The 19,377-nt window shown below is 43.1% G+C and overlaps 1 protein-coding gene across 1 annotated transcript in view; it reads right to left on the bottom strand.

Moving 5' to 3' along the window:
- PRKCE (protein kinase C epsilon) overlaps positions 1 to 13,504 on the bottom strand; it is a 280,126-nt gene extending 266,622 nt beyond the window's left edge. The window contains exon 1 of the mRNA XM_057374126.1: positions 12,467 to 13,504. Within this exon, the coding sequence (XP_057230109.1) occupies positions 12,467 to 12,814 (348 nt within the window). The 5' untranslated portion in view covers positions 12,815 to 13,504. The remainder of the gene's footprint in view (positions 1 to 12,466) is intronic.
- Between the last annotated feature and the right edge of the window lie 5,873 nt (positions 13,505 to 19,377).

Below are 19,377 nucleotides of genomic sequence, written 5' to 3'. Positions count from 1 at the left end.
AATAAAGGCAATAATTACAGAAGAAAGAGGAGATATCATGCTGTATCACAGGTAGATGCAGGACAACTAAGTATGTAAAAACCTGCACGACCAGTTCACAGCAYGCAAAATTATAATGAAGTTTATTACACATTATCTCACAGCTCATAAAAATTCCAGACAATAATGCAAACAGGATCAGGAATACCTTGTGTATTGTGAAAATTGATTCACCAACCCCACCTGCTACAAGAATCACTAAGGAAAACCAAGTAATACTGATGATGGCTATTTTTTTGTTGATCTGCTTTGACATTTTCAAACTTTCATTTAAATAAAGCCTGCTGCAAAAAAKATCTTCCTTATTTGTATGAACTGCTCTGTTATAAAGTGGCTTCACTTTGCTGACCATCTGTCATATTTACATGTTCCTTGGTCTGGCACACAAGCTTCAGCCTCCTTCTCTGCTGACTCATGTGAATAAAAACACTCTCCCTTAACTCCTCAGTTAGACAACTATTTCTTCTCCAAAGGCCATCAAATACATTTTTTTAAAGTTACAAAACCACATAATGTATTTCTCTTGTATAATTCTGTCCTGCAAAATATAGATTTTTATTTCGTTACACATTTTTGGTAGTTTTTGCAGGCCACATCTAGCTTGATACAAAAGTGCGACAATTTTTCTTATTTTACATCATAAGCTCCTGCAGGAAGAAACTATGAACTTTCTGTTTCTGCACAACCTCATGTTATCAAAGAGAAACCAATAACTCCCACATTCTAAGCTGTCACGCTGCCACCACCATGCACCCGTGCTCTGACAAGGCCTCAGCACTTTAYTCCTGTCTTACTGGGATATCACTAGCATCAAGTACACTTTCATAGCTGCATGAAATGTCTCCGAGACTTCACATTTTTTGCATCGCAAAGTTCATTAACCGTGCAYAAATCTTAGAATCCAGAGGTTCTGCAGAGCAGCATGCTGCTGCTGGGAAGCAGATTTTGCTTGAAACTCTACAAATAGGGTGCAGGGCTGATTCACAGTTGCTGGAAGAGCTGCAAACTTTTTGGCAGCCCTACAAAACATTTGGCCTGTAATTTGTCTTACTGATCACTGCCACAATTATGTCCAGGTCCCAAAGAGAAGAAGCCCATACAATCCAGCAAGGAGACTGCACTAGAGAAAAAAAGGCTTTACCAGAGGTGCCCCCACTTGTCAYTCTGCCTGCCTTCCATTTCTCTTTTTCACCTCACTCTTCCAGGAACCGCATGGAAGGCAAAACGACATTCTCACACTTCACATCTGATTTTAAACCTGATTTTTAAAAAGGATAAACTTCAGAATACGCTAAGGGTTTTGAAAGCTTTATGGAATGAATAACATTGTTGCAGCAAAACAGTGTTTGGCTGGAGAGCGCACACATTTGAAACTAAATATAACAGTTGTAACATGTCAGAGACTGTTAGCTTGATGTCCAGCGCACATTTAAATAAGGCTAGAAATCAGTTTAATTTGATTTGTTGAACCATCCAGTGATTTACCATAGTTTTATAAATAAAGTATCAGTCAAAACAAAAACATTAAAGTTTTGGGTTGTTTGTTTTTTTTGGTTTTTTTTTTTGTTTTGTTGGGGGTTTCTCAAGTCTGAGAAATACATAAAGTTCAACATTGAACATAGAAGGAATTCAATTGATGGTGATGTAACTAGCTAGGAGCACAGATTAATCACTCTGTATGCAACTGAATGATACACACACTCCCAACAGGTTCAGCAACAGACAACACCACTCAAGGAACTTCCCATTAAAAYCAATAYAGGAACATCAGTTTTGAATCTGTGYKCAAGACAACTTATCTCTGTCTGTCGTCCAGTCATTTATGGACAGCACTCGCTACAAACTTACAATTTTTGTTTGTTTGTTTAAGGAATATTGATTTTGCTTACTCTCACATCTACCTATCAACAAAATGAACACAGAAAAGTTTCTGAGTTTTTTGCACCGTTCTGGGCTATGATGAACACAGGTCAATTGCTACTCACCTATTTTTGTTACCATACTACTGTGGCAAAGTGAACACCCTTCAAAAAAGAATCATGACCCCACATTTCTGGTAAATGATATATCCTAGAAGGTAACACTATACCCTACCCAAGGCATTTCACAACGAATGGTCAAAGCAGACATTAGAATGAGCATGGACTAGCATGAAAAAAAACACCTAAAGAGACTGTAGGAGCTTGTCCAGATCGTAGTGTCTGGGCTGAGCTACTTTATCACAGAATTGTTAAAAGTAAGTTTAGCTCGACTCATATTTTAAAATCTTTCACCTGGCCTTATAAAAATGCATATGCAAGTTACATCCTAAATATAACCACTAAACTAATAGTATTTTTAAAGTTACATATATATATATATATATATATATACATATATGAAGTATTGCCTAAGGGTCATCAGAAAGAACCACAAGGGTTTGGTCTTTAGGTGAAAAGTATTGTCACTTGCTTCTGATTCAATGGATAACACTTCTAAAAAGTAGGTATGAGGTGTTAATAAAATTCTTCTTTCCCCATCCTTCCTTTCAGAGGCTTGGCATGMCTCTGAGAATTTGCCAGCACCAAGAGTAAAGGAGTGTGATAAAACTTACCAAAGCTTATCTCAGCCCAGTGACATTTGTACATACTATTATCCCTATATATCATGTCCAGATTTGATTATTGCACTGGTAGAGGTCTAACCCACCTATCACTAAAGAAAAAGCTCTAATGTAATAATRTAATTAATACCAGCTTTCATGGAATTATACAGAAAAATTCTGTAATTCCTTCAAAGTGGGAGATACCAAACATTCTTAAAGCAATGTGGGATACGCAGAAACAACYAGAGGTTTGGGAACCACAGACTAGATCATAAACCCATGAACTCCTTGAAGAGAAAAATCACATTATGCAAAGAATCAGGAATTCCAAATATCTCTAGCAAAATTTCCACTATTGCCTCTCCCATTGGAATTTTGAGTTAGGGACACCAAGCAAAGTGCTGCTCAGCTATCACTGCAGCCTTTCACACTGGTAAGCAATTTCCTAATATTTCCTTTGGCTTCCCCAACCTGCCTTTTTGATTTGTGCTTGGACTGGAATTTTTTGAATACTGAAACCACCACTTCATGTTAAACAAAAAAAAAAAAAATACCAAACACTAGTAGGTATTTTCTGTAATAAGAGTCCCTGAAAATCCCAATAGTCAGTACCAACTAAAATTTTTTTTAATAGTGCTTCCATTGCTTGGGAGAGTCCAGTTTTCAGGGATAAGATCACATTCCCACAACACCCCACCGAGTCTGCTAAAACCAGGGCATTTTGCCTGAAGTTCAAAGCTACCATATTACATTTATTCCTTCAAACACCTCTGCAATATAACTAACTGGAAACTGAGTGCATCACTCCTTTCTGACTGAAAATAGCCACTCCAACAGCCACGAGGATAATCAGTTCCCTGCTGCTCGCTGAGAAGCACTGCAGGGACATGCTCTGGATGACAGTGGCTGCACAAACACCATGAAGCTTCAGACACTGGGGATGTTTCTGAGTCCTACTGACACCAGGATCGCACTCGTCCAACCGAGTGACAAAAAAGCAGGAGTGACAAAAAAGCTGGGAATAATAGCAATATGGATATGAGAGGTAATAGCAAGAAAAATGAAGGGRAAGTTACAACAGACAGCCAGGAGTCGAAGAGTAGGTGATAGTGGTGGATTAAGGAGAAAAGTGGGCCATGAGGTCAAATGTTCAAGAGGTGCCAAGGCACTGTGGGTCACAAGGAAGGAAAAAGCGATGAAACTCAGAGGAAAAGAAAAGAAAAAAAATCCTCAGTAACTCTAAATAGAACCGTGTAAGAGAGAAAACATAGTGGACACAGYATGAATGACTTTTAGCCCTTCCTTTTCCAATACATTCTCAGACATCATTTTCTGAGGCCATGGATCAATCTCACCTTGAAATAAAGAGAAGTTGACAGATGCCAGAAAGACTTAAGCAATGAGTAAATATGGTCCCAGCAAGAAAACCACTTGCAATAGATCTCTGTAGAGATCCGTAGCAAGGCATTTCATCCACACAGCCTGCTAGCATGGCCAGCATCAAAATCTTGTGCAATATTTAAAGGTTGTCCTATAATTTCTTGACCATCCTAAAGCCAGAACAGATAAAGAAAGATGGAGAAATGGCAGCATAAAGACAGAACAGACGATAAAGGGGAAACTGAAGGAAAACAGGGAAGGACACTACTATCTTGCTGGCTTTTAATCTGTGAAACAAAGCAAAGTAATTCCAGCCACTTCCTCATCATCTGTACAGAGCATGCATCAGTCTTCCCTTCATGTCTCCAACGCTATTATATCTGCTGCATTGCCACCACATCACCCTCTAAATGTACTTAAAATATTAATATTGTCAAAGCCATCTATCTTTTAATGACATTAACAAGGCCAAAGTACTGAAGAACGCAGAGTTCTAAATGCATAAGAAATCCTGGTACCCCATAATAAGAGGCTGGTAACTTATTTATTTATACTCTCAGGTACTGGAAGATACTAAGCTGGAAACACTAAGTATTAGGTTTCCCTACTCTTCATTCAAGATGCAGAGATACAAAGGGGGCTTGCTGTTCAAACAATGCAAACATGAAATTTATTTGGTAACATCTAGCCATTAWTCATGCTTTTTTTGTTCCTGCCTGTGATGAAATTGCCCAGCAGGACACCAGAAACAAGCAAAATGATTCTATTGTCTGGAACAATCAAATCAGCTCAAGTTAGCCGATATAAGGCAGAAATGGCTGCCTGCAAGCATCCAGGGGAATCAAACTTTGCTTTTTTTCATTCTAAAAGCTATGGTCTGACTTTATTTCTGCTCCTCAACAATTCAAGCCCTACAGAGTTCAGTGGGGAAAAAAGCCTCTTAGCACTGCATAGCATTTCTCTAACACTGCTTCCAATAAAATAAACATTAAAACTCCTGTTATATTTAATGGAAACGTGCCAATATCTCTAGGTTTTTTAGCTGTGCTATTCAGAAGTATGTGAAATCTTGGCTTCATAACTTCTGTTAAATCACAGCAATGATAATTTAAGATTTTTTTAACTCTTGGAGGAATGCAAGTGAGAGGACGCTCAGAAATCAGCTTTATTAGCAATTCAAGCTACTGACTGTGAATAATGATCAGAGTAGATAAGAATTCTGCAGATGTTGTTACACCATATTCATTTGCATTCTCTTTACTAAAATACATAACTGCTGTGAAAGTTACCCAATCTCKAGAACGGCTTGTTAGCTTCACAGTTGCAGTTTCATATTAATATTACTGAACATACTTTTTAAATTGTCTCTGACTGCCTGCCAAACAGGAAAGTACTCACAAGCATAAGGTTAAAATTTTTGTCAGCCTTCTGTAGTGACCACATTTCCCCCAAACGGTTGAAACCCCTGTTACTTCTACAGTTTGCATGACTCAAAAGGGAACGCAAAATATCCCGGTGCTTCTGGCCTTGCTCTGGACAGCTTGGCAAGAAGGTTTGTTTGATGCCCCACACCCCAAACTGGCAGTTTTCCAAGCTGTCTTTGGACTTCTGATCTTATTCTGTATCCAGATACTTCCAGCCCTACCTTTCCATATGGATGGAGGGAAAGTCTCTTCTCAGGCCTCTCTGACCACAAATATCCCATTATTTGCATACTCTATTATTTCCAAACCCTCTCATGCCATCAACTGTAGATGCCTTTCTCCCACAGTCTAATAGTTGAGGTGGGGGAAAGGAGATGAAGATAATATTGAGTAAAGCAGAACTGAACTTAAGCAGCCAATTCCAAGCAAAAAAATTCCTGCCTCTAATGTTTTACTTTCGTCGTATTAGTTGTATTTACAGCCTCCCTTCAAAACCTGAAAACCCCCAAAAAGTTCATTTAAATAAAAGTTATTTAGGGAGTGGAAAGAAATCACATTTAGTTGCCAAGTTCTACAATTCCAGCTTAAATCAAATCCTCATTTTGTCAATATTTAAAGAATTCTGGACATGGAGAACAGAAATTTAGTTTGATGCTAGAGGAAGGCAGAAACCAGACTTACATATGCAAGATTTGCATAAGAATAATACATTGGTAAGAGCAAAATACAAGTAAAGGATGTTGTTAAATGTTATTTATTCTTGGTTTTCCTTGGGAGCACTGGCCATTATTGGGGAAAGAATTTAAAYTGGCCTGTATGAAATCCAACGAACCCAGTGAGATCAGTGATTTACTCAGAACTATGAAGTTTTGTATAGTGTCTATGGAACCACCTAAGCTGGAATAATGCCATGCGCTGTCTTAAAACTGGTACAAAAGGGACATGCAGGAATTGTTTCCACTACACTTAGACATTTCTAAAAAGTCCAGATTTGAATCAGTACCTGTGAACTGAACTTTATTACTGGCAATTTTTATCGAACAAATACTCTCTACAGAGCTCAGTAGAATTATTTTCACCATGTGGAACTTTGTATAAGCATTTGATATAAGCAACAACAGGATGAGATTCTGATCAGTGGTGGGATCAGCTCCTGACCTACAGCTACGATAATTCCATGTTAAGTGAAATGCATGCTCCACGACACACTTTTCATGCCCTGAGCAATTTTTTTCACATCTGAAGTGAGAGTTCAAAAGCTATACACTCAGCAAAGCAGACAAAAAAAAATCCAAAAGCAGGTCAGTGATCACCATACGGCCTTCAACGAGTCAATTTGCCTGTGCCAGCTCATCCCTGTCTCCTACACGTGTAGCTTTCTGCTGTTGCCAAAAGGGCAGCTGGAGTACGCGGTGCGGCAGCAACTATTCATTACCCTCCTCCAGGTTTCTCCCCATGCCCCTTTTCCTTTCCCCACTCTGCCCTTTCTCTCTCCCTGCAGTAGCAGCCGCAGAGGCAGCRTTTTCCCCCTCCATTGCTTCTCAGCAGGCTGGGAAGCACTGCAGGTAAGCAGGAGCTGTTAGGAGAGAACATTTCAAGCAGGGAGTAGGAGTAGATTTATGCAGCTGTAGAAATGGATTGATACAAGACAGTGGGTGAGCTGTGTGTGACTGTACCACATCCCCAGCAGAGAGGGAAAAGAGGAGGCACAGGAGGGAGACAGACTGTGGGAGAAGGCAAGGAAGACCTCTATGTGCACAAAGTTCTCTCCAAAATCTCCCAGCTCCTCTTGACATTCACTCACCCTCAGCATGAGAGTCCCTGTGAAATCCTGCTGAGCCTCCCTAGCTCTCTCAGCCTTGCCCACAACCTGACAGACCTTGCTTCTTGGCCTCCTTGTCCTGCAGGAACCTCTCAAACAGGACCAGAAATTTCCCTTTCATTCCAACAAATACACTTCTGATAACGCAGCTTTTCAGCAGCCTATGAACCACAGCTTAGATGAGATGTAAAGTTTTGCAAGCAAAACCCTCAGGCCTTTCAATGCCACCAGCACAGATAAATTCAGTCAGTAGATGAAAATAAAAAAGAAAATATGCTAGAGTCCCTTTCTGCCAGCCCAATGCCAGCCCTCAGCAGCRCGTGGCACAAGCAGAGGTTAACACACAGGGTGACCTGCGCCGCGATGACAATTCCATTCTCTGTCTGCCAGCTACAACAGATCACCTGCTGACTGMAAGGAGTTCCCATTCCAACAACAGAAAAGGCATTAAAAGAAGAGGGGGGAAAAGCAACTAAGCAGTCTTTGCATTTCATTCACATTAGAGGCACTGGAAAGAGACAGTTCTGCTTCCCACATCCATGGACAGCTCACAGGACCAGGGACTCTGAGGAGCTTTAACTCCTCTCCTGCTACCRCCTTTTGAGTGACATTCAGAGCTCAGACAGTCTAGGTGTTTAACTGCATGGACTGCAATGAAAGGACCTAGCCTTTCCAATAYGAAAATTCTTTCAACAGCACATTACAAACATGAAGTAAAAATACCTAATGCAACAGTTCAACGAGTACATAAAACACTGTACCTCTTCCCCATGCCATTTCCCATAACTCATYACCAACTTGCTACTGAGATTAATTCATAATAAACTTGTTTTACTCAACGGTGCCACAGTTGCACAACTAACTTCACACCGGAAAAATGGAAATATGAAAGGATGTTTTTTTAAAAAAAGTATGTTTTAAATTTAGATCTGAAGAAGCAGCACTGAAAGAAGAAAAGTAGTATGGAAAATACTTTAGCAAAGGAAAGCTTACTGAAACCTATGTTTTATTTTTTGCCTGACAGCATTAGGGATTTTTTTTTAAACAGCAGAAAATTAAATTTGTTTCATTAACCCAAATATAGCTRTATTTTCAGTAGAAATAGAGGCTTTTCTTGTTAAATGTTGTGACGTCCTCACTGATTTAGTGAGTTCTGCTACTCAGCCAGTAAAAGGATTTCTTAGGACGACTCAATAGGTTTTCTCATGTACAGCCAGGCTAATGGCTAAGACCCTTAGATGGAGTCTTTGGCATAGGTCCAGTTGTGCTGATTTCATCTCTCGTCRACTCTGGAAAGTGGACTTGAACTCAGAGCCCATACTACCAATCATCCACACACATAAACATTGATCATGATAATTTGCAGGAGTGGAACCACACGGCTAAATATCAATGGAATTTTCCTTCCTGATCTCAATTCCACTGATTAAAATGTAGCTGCATTGCCAACTCAAGTGAATCATTTACATATGCCACAAGTAAGAAAGCTAGATAAAGACATACTTTATTATTACCTGAATTGCCTAACTCAAAAAAAATACAGCCAGACCTGTCAAGTTGCTGGTTTGTTTTTCAATCAGAACTTGCAAGTTGTTTRTTGTTCTCTATTTTCTGTTTTTCARAGYATAAGTTCACCAGCATCCTCTTGAATGCTCGGCTGCCATTCTGCATGACATTTTCTGCGCTTTCAGAAAAGCCTGTAATGTTATAAATCCAAAGCTCTCTTTAAAATTGCAGTGCAGCCATGATGAAAAAAATCTGCAYAACTGACACTTTTACTGTGCCATGTCTGTATTGATGCACCACTGGAAAAGCAGCCATGTTTTTAATTGTCACTACCCAAACAAATATTTACTGTTGATCCTACCAAAACCCCAAAGCTTTCATTCAGAAAGCTTTGAATCACTGCTTCATGTCAGAACTTTAAAGTATATATATATATATATATATATATTCAGGGAGTATACATATTATAAAGTGAAATGCAACTGCTGAACACTCTGTAGATAAAAGGAATCAGCATTTTGCATATGCATCTAACTTGGGTTAATACAATAGATGTTACCATGATTTCAAGCTTTGTACTTGTTTATCATTAGTGTTTCCACTGTAACCATGGCATCAGTATACAGCACAGGCCTAAGAGTGAGAAAAATATCCAGTATTTTCCTAAAAAACTTATCTGAGAAAAAAATACAAGGATTTGCACAATCAAATGTGTCAAAAGTCAATCAAATTAGGTGAGCTAGCCAGAGAGAAACAGTGTCTTTCTAAGGGGAAAAAAATTTCAAACCATTACTTTTTTGTTAACCTTTTTTGCATTTTGGACTTCTGACAAGAACCTAGAAACCCAGAAACATAACCTTGACCCTAGCACAGAYATTATAAAAGAAATTCTGAAATTTCCTTTTAAAAAATACATGCAGTACTGCATGAGACCAAAAGCATTAAAGCTATTAATACGTTGGCAAGACAGCACACGGTTTTCTCAACCCTGTTTTAACAGTGACAGTCTGGTCCTGCAGTAACTGTTGCATCATTCTGAAGGTAAGGAGGGGCAGCAGTGCAATTATACCAAACATACTCAGCAAGTACGTGGTACCCAGTTCCAACTTTTAGGACTGCTTAAAGGGATATCCTCAGAATGGCATAAACAGACCTGATGGTCTTCAAGTGTGTTTCAAGGGTGTAGGTTGCACCTATTTGATATTTCAGGCAGTAAGGAAGAATGGGTTACTAYGATTGCTGCTTTTAATTTGCTTGTTACAGAGTTCAGAAAGAATACTACAAAAATACCTGCCTTAAATGCCAAGAGTGAAATGAAGGAACTAGTGCTCTTATTAAACAGAAAAAAAAMCTACTGTATCATACCAGCAGATCTTAGTCTAATGTTGGTTTAGGCCATGTGCATTTTCCTTGTACTGTGAAACTCATTCACTTTGCAGATGACTCCTTTCTCAGGTTTTAATGCAGACTCCAGACACTGATGAAGACACCAATAAATTTATTTACTTCAGTATGGACTCTGTAGAGATGTCATGATCACAGGTCTTCTTTCAACTCAATGAAAAAAAGACCAAAAACCAGTGTGATTTTGTAAGAGTCGGTTCTCTGAAGGTCCCTATCTGTTAATCCAATAAACACACTCGGTATTACAATCAGAGCAGCACACTCAGTAAATGGAAGATTTTGGAAAGRGTAGAGCACAATCCTACAAACACTTATCACCYCCTCAATTCTAACTGTGATACAGGGAGGGAGGTGTATGCTGTCTGTTACATGTGGCACATGAACAAAATTCCAATGATGAGGGTTTACAGCTCAAAATAAGCTAAGTGATGCTTCAGACGCTGCAGCACRTTGAGCTGACCAGTTGTGATCCACTGCCATGTCCTCGGTTCTGTCACATCAATAGACAACAAGTGTAGTCACTCCCTCGTCTCCTCCCACCCAGTGAATGCTGGACAGCAATGAATCCTGATGTAATAAAAGACAGCATTTATCTGATTCAGCTATGTAGTTCCCCACAGATCCTGCTGACAATGGGCCTCAACCTGTTAAATTCCACTATTTATCATGGGAATGCATTCAGACATTTGAGTTCACCTTAAATATCAGAGCCAGGGTGCACCCCAGTCCCACCAAAATTCAAACTTGGCATCTGGAATCTGCCAGGTCCTTCCAGATCTGATGACAAACTCATAACATGTACCATGCACAAAAAGAACATACAAAATTATTATTCTTTCACTAAAAATCTGTGCAGATTTCCTCATGCCACTGGTCTCAAAGATGAAACCTCACTTGATTTCAGGAGAGTTCCAACTTGATTATCATTCAATCCAGGTAAAAGACATCTGCAATACTGCTGCATTTGTCTTTTCCTGATAWGACTGCTTTTCCTCTGTCTATCACCCACTTTTACCTTTTGAGCTTACTGATATGCAGCTTTTATAGAGCATCAGAACAATCTAGACCCTAATTATCACAATGCAACACTTAGGCAGCAAAAATCAAAAACATTTGAAGTTGTAAGCATAAAAGTTTTAACAGCAAAGTTGATCAGCTCCTGATGAGCATAAATAGAGTCTAATTCTTTCCTGCCCTTTCATCATTCTGCCATCTCTTTATATCATCGCATTAAGTAACGAAGCCCCAAACAACACATGAAAYTCAGACCTATTAACCCTAGCTATTTTTTCTGTGGTCCTGGGYTGTCTGTTTGCCAGAAAAATACTGGCTAGTATCCTTGACCACGAAAAATAAATACATGAAAAGATGAGCAAATATATTTTCAGATGGCTGGTCGAGTAGGGCACACTGAAAAYGAGATGATAACTACTATTATTTCACTCTGCATCTCATTTAAAGGATATCCACYACTTAACTGTTTAACTGCAGAAATACGAAATGTGCATATTCATGTTTCCTGTTTCTTCATTACTTGATTGGTTTCTCCCTGTTAAATCCCACTACCTGAGGATGTCAGAGAAAGGATTTTCCAGCTTTTTTGTACTCCCACCAAGGCATGGTAGCCTCTGGGTCTTAAAGATGCTGTAAAAGCTGTTAAGACACTGTTGTGTATACAGACAACAGAATTTCTCTAGTTGGGCCCAAATTCCTCTGGGATCCTATCATCAGTCTCGAGCATTTGAAGAGGCATTGCGTTAGATCTACGCATAGAGGTGTCGATCATCTGGAGGAAGGAAGGAAGGAGGAGCATCAGTGCTGATGCAGTGAGCTCTCGAGTGACAAGAAGATCCTGAAGTGTCTCCTATCAGAGGTCAGGTCTGGATTTTTAAGTCTCATCATGGACAGGGTAACCAAGAGCATTCACCCTGAACTGATGAAACTCATCTAAGCGCTGATTCTGGGTTTTGCGGTAATGRTTTTTAAGGATGCATTCGGTTTGGGTTTTCAGACTCAGTAAGACAACTAGCTTTGTATTTATGTCACATAATTTCAGAAACCTAAGTGGTAACTACACACCTCTTGCTTACATTCAGAATATTTTTCTTTCCTGCCTCGCCTGTAGACCACATGCATAAGTTATATAGTAATCATGACTATCAGTGTAACAAASTGTGGAAATAATGAAAAGCCTTCAGAGACATTTCATGCCCTTGGCAACCTAGCTCTGCAAGACAGATGTTGCATCCAGAGCCGTGCCACTGCAAATCATATGTACATGTATGTATCTACAGCGTGAACACTTACCCAGTCCTCGAAGTGCCGGCTCCCGTTCTGCAGCAAGTCCTCAAACTGTATAGTGCAGTTGGCTACAAAATCGTCGTACCCGATGGGGGCATCATGGAAAACAGCCATCTCTATCTTCCTGCCATTACAAACGTCGGTGACAAATTCATCGTTCCAAGCAGGACTGTTGGTCTTTTGCTTGGTCGAGGTCTGCCCGATCCTGGAGTCGTCCACATTGAGGGCGATATAAGGGTCCAGCAAAAAGGTCTGTGGCCTGGGACCCACCGCATGCCTCAGAGACCACGCCGTGGGTTTCAGATTCACCGCCTCGCAGATCTTGATTTTCAGCAAGCCATTGAAAACCACCATGGCTGAAGAGCTGCACTTTTCCCGGGATCAAACACTCGCTCAACGCACTCGCACCGAGAGGGAGGGAGGGAGGTCTCGCCAATAAATAGGAGGGCAGGTCTGGGAGTGGGGGAGCAGGGTACGGTGCGGGTCCCTTCGCCCGGCTGCTGCTGTTACCTTTGATTATTTAGCCTTTGCTCTTGCGACACCCAGTGAATACATTTATTTTCTTGCCCGTGTTTCTAACGGAAAACAAGGGAGGGGGGCCGCCGGAGAGGGGGAGGCGGCCGCGGCTGCAGGAACCCCCGAATGCAATCAAAACCCGAGCATAATCAATCCGGGGGGTAAGCGAGAGCCTTCTCCCTTCACCCTGACCATAATCCTGGATCAGTCCTCGCAGAGCAAGCAGAGCCGCGATCCCGAGCTCCCGCACACGCCAGTCCTGCCCGTGCGCCGCACAACAATACACACACACGCATACACACACGCACACGCACACACACGGATCAGAAACACCGGCCGACCCACCAGCCCTGCCTACTGCACAGCCTCCGCTCAGCAAACATCCACCCGGGAACCTTCCATCCGCGCCGCCGCCCGCAGCCGCCCGTCCTGCGCCGCCGCCGCCTCCTGCTCCGCCGCCGCCAAGGCCGAGGACCCAGCGGAGCGACCCCCGCGCATGGGGGGCGCCGGCAGCGGAGCGGCCCGCGCGGCTCTCGGCGGGCTCCGGCTGGGCGGCCGCCGCCCTGGCGATGGGCAGAGCCGCCGCCGCCGCCTCCCTCCCGCCTCCCGCCTCCCGCCCGCCGCCTCCCCTCGGCCGCCGCCGGCCGCCTCCCTCCGCGCAGCCCCCGCCCGCTGCCGGTGCCGCTCCGCCGCTCGCTCCAGCGCAGGAAATGCGCAAAAGACGTCAGTGTGTGTGTGTGGGGCGAGCGTGCGGCGGCGGCGGCAGCAGCTTCGGCCGTGCGTGTGTGTTGCTCTGTGTGTGTGTGAGTGTAGAAAGTTTTGCCTGTTGGGGGAGCAGCGCGGCCGTCACCAGCCGGGAACCGCGGCGGGGGTCGCGCTCCCYGGGCTGGGCTTGCCGCTCCTCCACACCCGCCGGGCGGCTTTCCACCGGGGACACTGCCCGCCCCGGCCCCACTCCTCCTCCTCCTTCTCCTCCTCCTTCTCCTTCTCCTCCTCGTCACAGGATAAAGTGGTGAACCAAGCGTGGAGAAAGCACCCCCGGACGCCTTCCTCCCCGACCGCCTTTATTAAAGCGTTTGACCACCGAGGTCCTGCTCGGACCGGGACCTCCACTCGCAACGCGCTGGGCGTTTCTGGCGCCGCGATGCCGGCGGACGCCCCTTCCCGCAGGGCTTCCCGCCCCTCGCCCTTCTCTCCGTGCTCCCCGGGACGCCTCTGCCCGCTCCCGCCGGGCRGCGAACTCCGCCGCCCCCGCCCTGCCCCGCCGCCTGACAGCGCCGAGCCCCGGCCCGCGTCTCCGCCACCCCCGCCCGCAGCGGCAGCGGCACAGACAGCGCTACGTCAGCGGGGGCCGGGCCGGGCCGGAGGAAGAGTTTCCCCGCGGTGTGCGAGCGCCGGGAAGTGCCGAGCGCCGCCAGGGGAAGCGGCCTCCGGGGGCCCGCCCCACCCGGGCCGGCCCGCGGCCGCCCTTCCCCCGGCCGAGAGGCGCTGCCTGCCTTGGGACAGAAGCCGCCTGTTGGCCGCCCGGCGTCCCGCGGCGGTGGGGCACTGCCAGCCCCTTTGTCTGCCGCGATCACCTGGCCGTGCCTGCCCCACCTCAACCCGCGGCGCCTCCCGCCGCTCCGAGCTGGCGCTGAGCGGGACACCGCAGGCGGGCGGTCGCCACTGCCCTGCAAGCGTACTGAAAAGGGGGGTAAAAATCCCTTCTGAAAGGGTAAAAGGGTGTGGGTACTGTGTTCTTGAACCTTGCCTACTCGTCATGAAAGATTTCAGTCATTTTTCGTCACCGGGGTACCAAATACCCTGTGAAAAATCCGTGAAGCTGCACGCAGCCTGATTTTCTCCTCTTCAGAACAAACGTACTCGGGATCTAGATGGTTTCCCATGGTGAAAATTATTACTGCCTTAATTATTTTTAGCTACTGATTTTGCCTTTGTGCGTGAGCGAGAGCAAGAGAGAGAGAAAGTCACCAGGAAATTGACGGACTTGGCCCTTCGATGGGATTTGGGTTCTCTGTAATATCACAGGAGAAAAAGCATCGGTCCTGGCACCCAGRAGGGTGGCTGGGGTGCTTCGAAGAATCAACCAAAGTAGAAAGAAGCTCGATTGCCTGGATCCAGTTGAATAAGGACATAAAAGATGAGCACTCGGTCCTTGATCTGGACCTGATATTCCTGACTGGAGAGGAAAGAGCAGATAATTATGGATTTTTGCAGATAATGGCTCAGGAGGMAAGTGTTATATTTGGAGCTAATGAAACAGCTCCAGTATCTGTGCTTCCAGAGCAGTTTCCAGATAGGAGATACTGTACTAATGAAGCCTAAGGGTCACGAGAGCGTTCACGTTAATGGAAGACAGACTTTCTGGTGCCTGCTGCCACTTAGTCTACTAGTCAAAATAGAAGCACAGTAAAATCTCCATGTTCATTATCATCTTGACAATCTCCAAGCAGAATAGTTTGATACAAAGCTGCGGTATGGAGCCAATTATGGGAAATTGCATCCTTCGCAATTCAGCCTTTCCTGGGCTCACAGCAGCCCTGRTGCATTTATCATGTTACTGCTGAAAAGCACCATGCTCACAGGCCCCACCTGACATACGAGAAGAACCTGCTCCTTTCCTCCCACCGCCATTCACAACCTACTGCATATAGTACTACATACTAAGCTATACGGTCTTRCATTTAGTGTGCCAGAAAGAAAGCTATAATTAAATCTTTCATCTGGATGTCTTTGTGTTCTTTCTCAATAAGGACAATGTAAACAGTATGCTCCATTTCCTTAGATACTTATTGGAAAACATGAAAGCCAAACTGATACACTGTTYAACTTGTTTCTGTTTATTTTTAGGGAACTGCAACTGTATGTATTCTGTATGCCCAAGGTAAGTAAACAGAGTCTCCATGGTGAGTTTAATGACCSAGCGTCTCTCTAAGATTACACATGCATATTACGGAAGTCTGAATAAATACAGACAATATTAACACAGCATACAAAATAATATAAATAGACCTTATATTTGGCTAATTACATATACAATCTACTGCATACCTAGCTGGGCCCTGATCCCTAATTCGAGCCRTCTGCACTTTTCCATGCACTGAAGGTTTGGTTTCACAAATAATTTCTTCAAAGAATAAATGCCTGTCTGCATGAATAAAGATTTACAAGCTCCCTTAGGGTCAGATAGCTCTAGCCTTATATTGCTTGGGAAAATGCAAATATCTTGCACTGTTTTAATTTATTTTTAGATTTTTTTTWAAAAAATGTATTTCAGAAAAGCATGTCTATGTCAAGACTGAGCTTTTATCACTAAGCAGTACATAACCAAAGTACCCTGGAACAGTGTTCTTAAAATCTAGTAACTCAGCTGCAACATTGCAATGCTTCTTGCAAAGTTCACCTAAAAATGTGTGTCATTGGTCTCTAAAAGTCTAAGTAACAGGCAGAAAAGAACATCCCAACTTTATGTACCATTTTCCACTTGAAAATATTTTAAATAGTTGTTTGCTTGATTTTTTTTCCTGTACTCTTGCTATGTGTATGGAAGGATTTGGTTCTTTCAGAGCTGAAGAGCAAAACCTATTCTATTTTGCACAGGGAAGTCTGAGGAGGAAGATGCAGCACTTGCAGTATTTCTCCTGTAGAAGGGCAGTAAGAAACATTCCAGATGCATTTCTGTACTCTCTTACAAAGGCTACAGCAGCATAGTAAACCATGGCCTGTATTTTTACTATGTTTTAGCTATTTTTTTCAGCTATGTTTTTCTAAAAAAGACACAGAGGGAATACAGTGTACCCAGACTCAGGACTGGTTAAGGAGATCTTTCTCCTGTCCTTCTCTTTTGCTGGTAGAAGCCCCTCTGCTGAGCACTCTGAGAGCAAACARCCTTTGTGTCAGGGCTGCTCCCAGAGTGTGCTGCTCAACCCCATGAGCATCTGCATGTTGGCATTTGATTTTCATTAATATTGCCTCACTTAGTTGACAGACAACAGCACTGTCAGACTGTCTCGTAAAGGTGTAAGATCTGAAGAGATCATAAAAACACAGGCTAACTGCAYCAGCTTCTATTTTCCATTCTTTAGGAAGTAGACCGCATCAAACTGATAAAAGATAGCAGCAATGGCAATGCCAGCACGCAGTCACCTGCAGACAGCGGCCTCCCAAGGCGCGGTTTTACTCCCGCAAATCCCTTTTAGGTTGCGCCTGCCCTGTTTCAGGTAGTGCAGTGGCAGTGGCAAGGAGGGACGACCGAGCCGTAGGCAGCCTGTTATCTCAGACAGCCCCTGACCTTTCCCTGGCCTGTGCATCCTCAGGAGCTCAGTGGAGAAACAGCACTATCTGGTGGAGAGAGGATGTAAAGTCCTTCCAGGAGCAGCGATAGGCTTTATTCTGTTATTGCACCCACAATTGTAACTGCGTTTGAGGTGCCTTTGCTCAAGGTTGATAGATAATTTGACTGCATTTTCAAGAGGATTTGCTTTTTTTTTGTGTTCCCAGGATCCTGAAAAGCTGTTCAAACATTGAAGAAATATCAGCAAATTTTCAGGTTTTCCCAAGTTCAGCAATATGAAAGAAGGCGAGGAGATTTAACATTGTTTTGTTTTYAAAAGGAGCATAATTTCTTAAGAGTTACACCAAACAGGTAGACAGGAAATAAAATAAGGCTTGATTGCAGGAGAGATTTTCAGAAACACCTTTATGTACAATAAAAGCCAGACCCCACATTATAAATGCTGTGAAAGTTGAGGAACTTTGAATCCACKCTGGRCAATAATATATTCCAAGCATCACATATGTGAASATATTCACTAGTAAAAGTATAYCCACTGAATTCCTTTGAACTTAATAGATATGCTTATGCAAGTGCAATAGTTGAGTGTTAGTGGAATCAGTCCCTTCCTGGCAAGAAATCAAAGATTGCTGTCAAATGCTGACTATCTTTGAAAGGCAAATTATTATTTAGATCTCTAATTTTGAAGGCACAGTTATGAAAAAAGTATCCTCAAGAGTATTTTCACTCCTGTCACGCTGCAAATGGTCTTTAGGGTACACCAATCACTAATTCATCTTTTCTAAAGATGAAAAAAAAAGACCAGTCTCAGTGAGCTTGGTCCAACCTCCAGCTCCAGTCCAAGGTTTCCTTTGGATCCAGCCAATTTCCTRCTAATTTATTCTTCATTCGCAAAGTATGTACCTGAGGAAGTTACTTAAGGCACTCCCAATGTTCTCTGTGAAATGTCTCAGCATAAGGGATCTTGTCAATGTGTGATTAATTAGGTCTCCAACTCTCTCTCTAGTGTAATTATACTTTTGGTAGTCTTCCCAGCCTCTTTTAAAAGAACATACTAAACACTAGCTCAGTGTGTTAGCTTTCATTGGGAATAAATCTCTCAGMGTTCATCTGCATGGATTTGCAGCTTTAAGGTACATGGTTCTGGCGGACACAGTGACATGGTGACTTCAGCACCGTGTCTACCAGCCAGCCTGTTTTCAGGTATGCACTTGGTTTGCTAGCCAAGACTGAAAACCATGAYGTCACACCTTCCCAGCTGCTCTTATCTGAGCTGGATAGATCACAGCCAGTTTAGGCATATCTGCACGTGCTACAAAAACAAACCTCCAGTTGCAGAACATATGTTTAGGTCACTTCTAGGCTAGAGATTTCTGGCTCAGGCAGGGCTATAGAGCAGTATGATTTCAGACATGCACAGCTGTGCCAGGGACTCTCACCATTGTGGGAGGGGGTGTTATTATTTTATTGCTTGTGGATGCTTGTGATTTTCTTATTGAAATAAGAAGTTTTAGCACTGTACATCTTTCTGGTAAAATATAGTGGAACTTCTATACTGGATATAAAAATAGGCTCCCRTTTCATCTCCTACATGTTCCCTCTCAACCTTCACAGAAGAATGCTGACAGCATCTGCTGTGGGTTTGCCATTTGCAGGATTGTTATTATTCTAAACAAGGAACTGCTGGAAAAACTTCTGTAGGGTAAAACCCAGTTCTGATCTGTTCTTGGTTTATCAGCCCTCATCCTGAGACTTTACAACAGRTTTCAGGGGCAGGGAAACTTTGAGCTACCTGGCATTGCTCAGGACTAAAATAGAAGCCTGTTATATTCAGAATCAGTGATTAGATTGTCATTGCTGGAAGTAATTTTGGTACAGAGTGACAGGAAAGGAATTCTGGAATGGATCAGGATTCAAGAGACAACCCCCTCTCCTAGGTCAGCCTCTCCATGCACRCAGGGTGAGACCTGGGAGATTTTTTTTCTAAGAGTGCAGTTCACTCTTTGCATCAAGAGTAGAAGACAGGTCTGAAGGCCTGTCTTGCCTTTCCAGGCTGCTGCTTTCTTGAGCAGCACACAGAAAAAAGATTCCATAGTGTGTATGCTAC

The sequence above is a fragment of the Malurus melanocephalus genome, unplaced genomic scaffold (genome assembly GCF_030028575.1).
Source record: "Malurus melanocephalus ecotype Western Australia unplaced genomic scaffold, MMel_1.1 scaffold_217, whole genome shotgun sequence".
NCBI classification, from domain to species: Eukaryota; Metazoa; Chordata; class Aves; order Passeriformes; family Maluridae; genus Malurus; species Malurus melanocephalus.
This window is presented reverse-complemented; position numbering and strand designations above follow the sequence as displayed.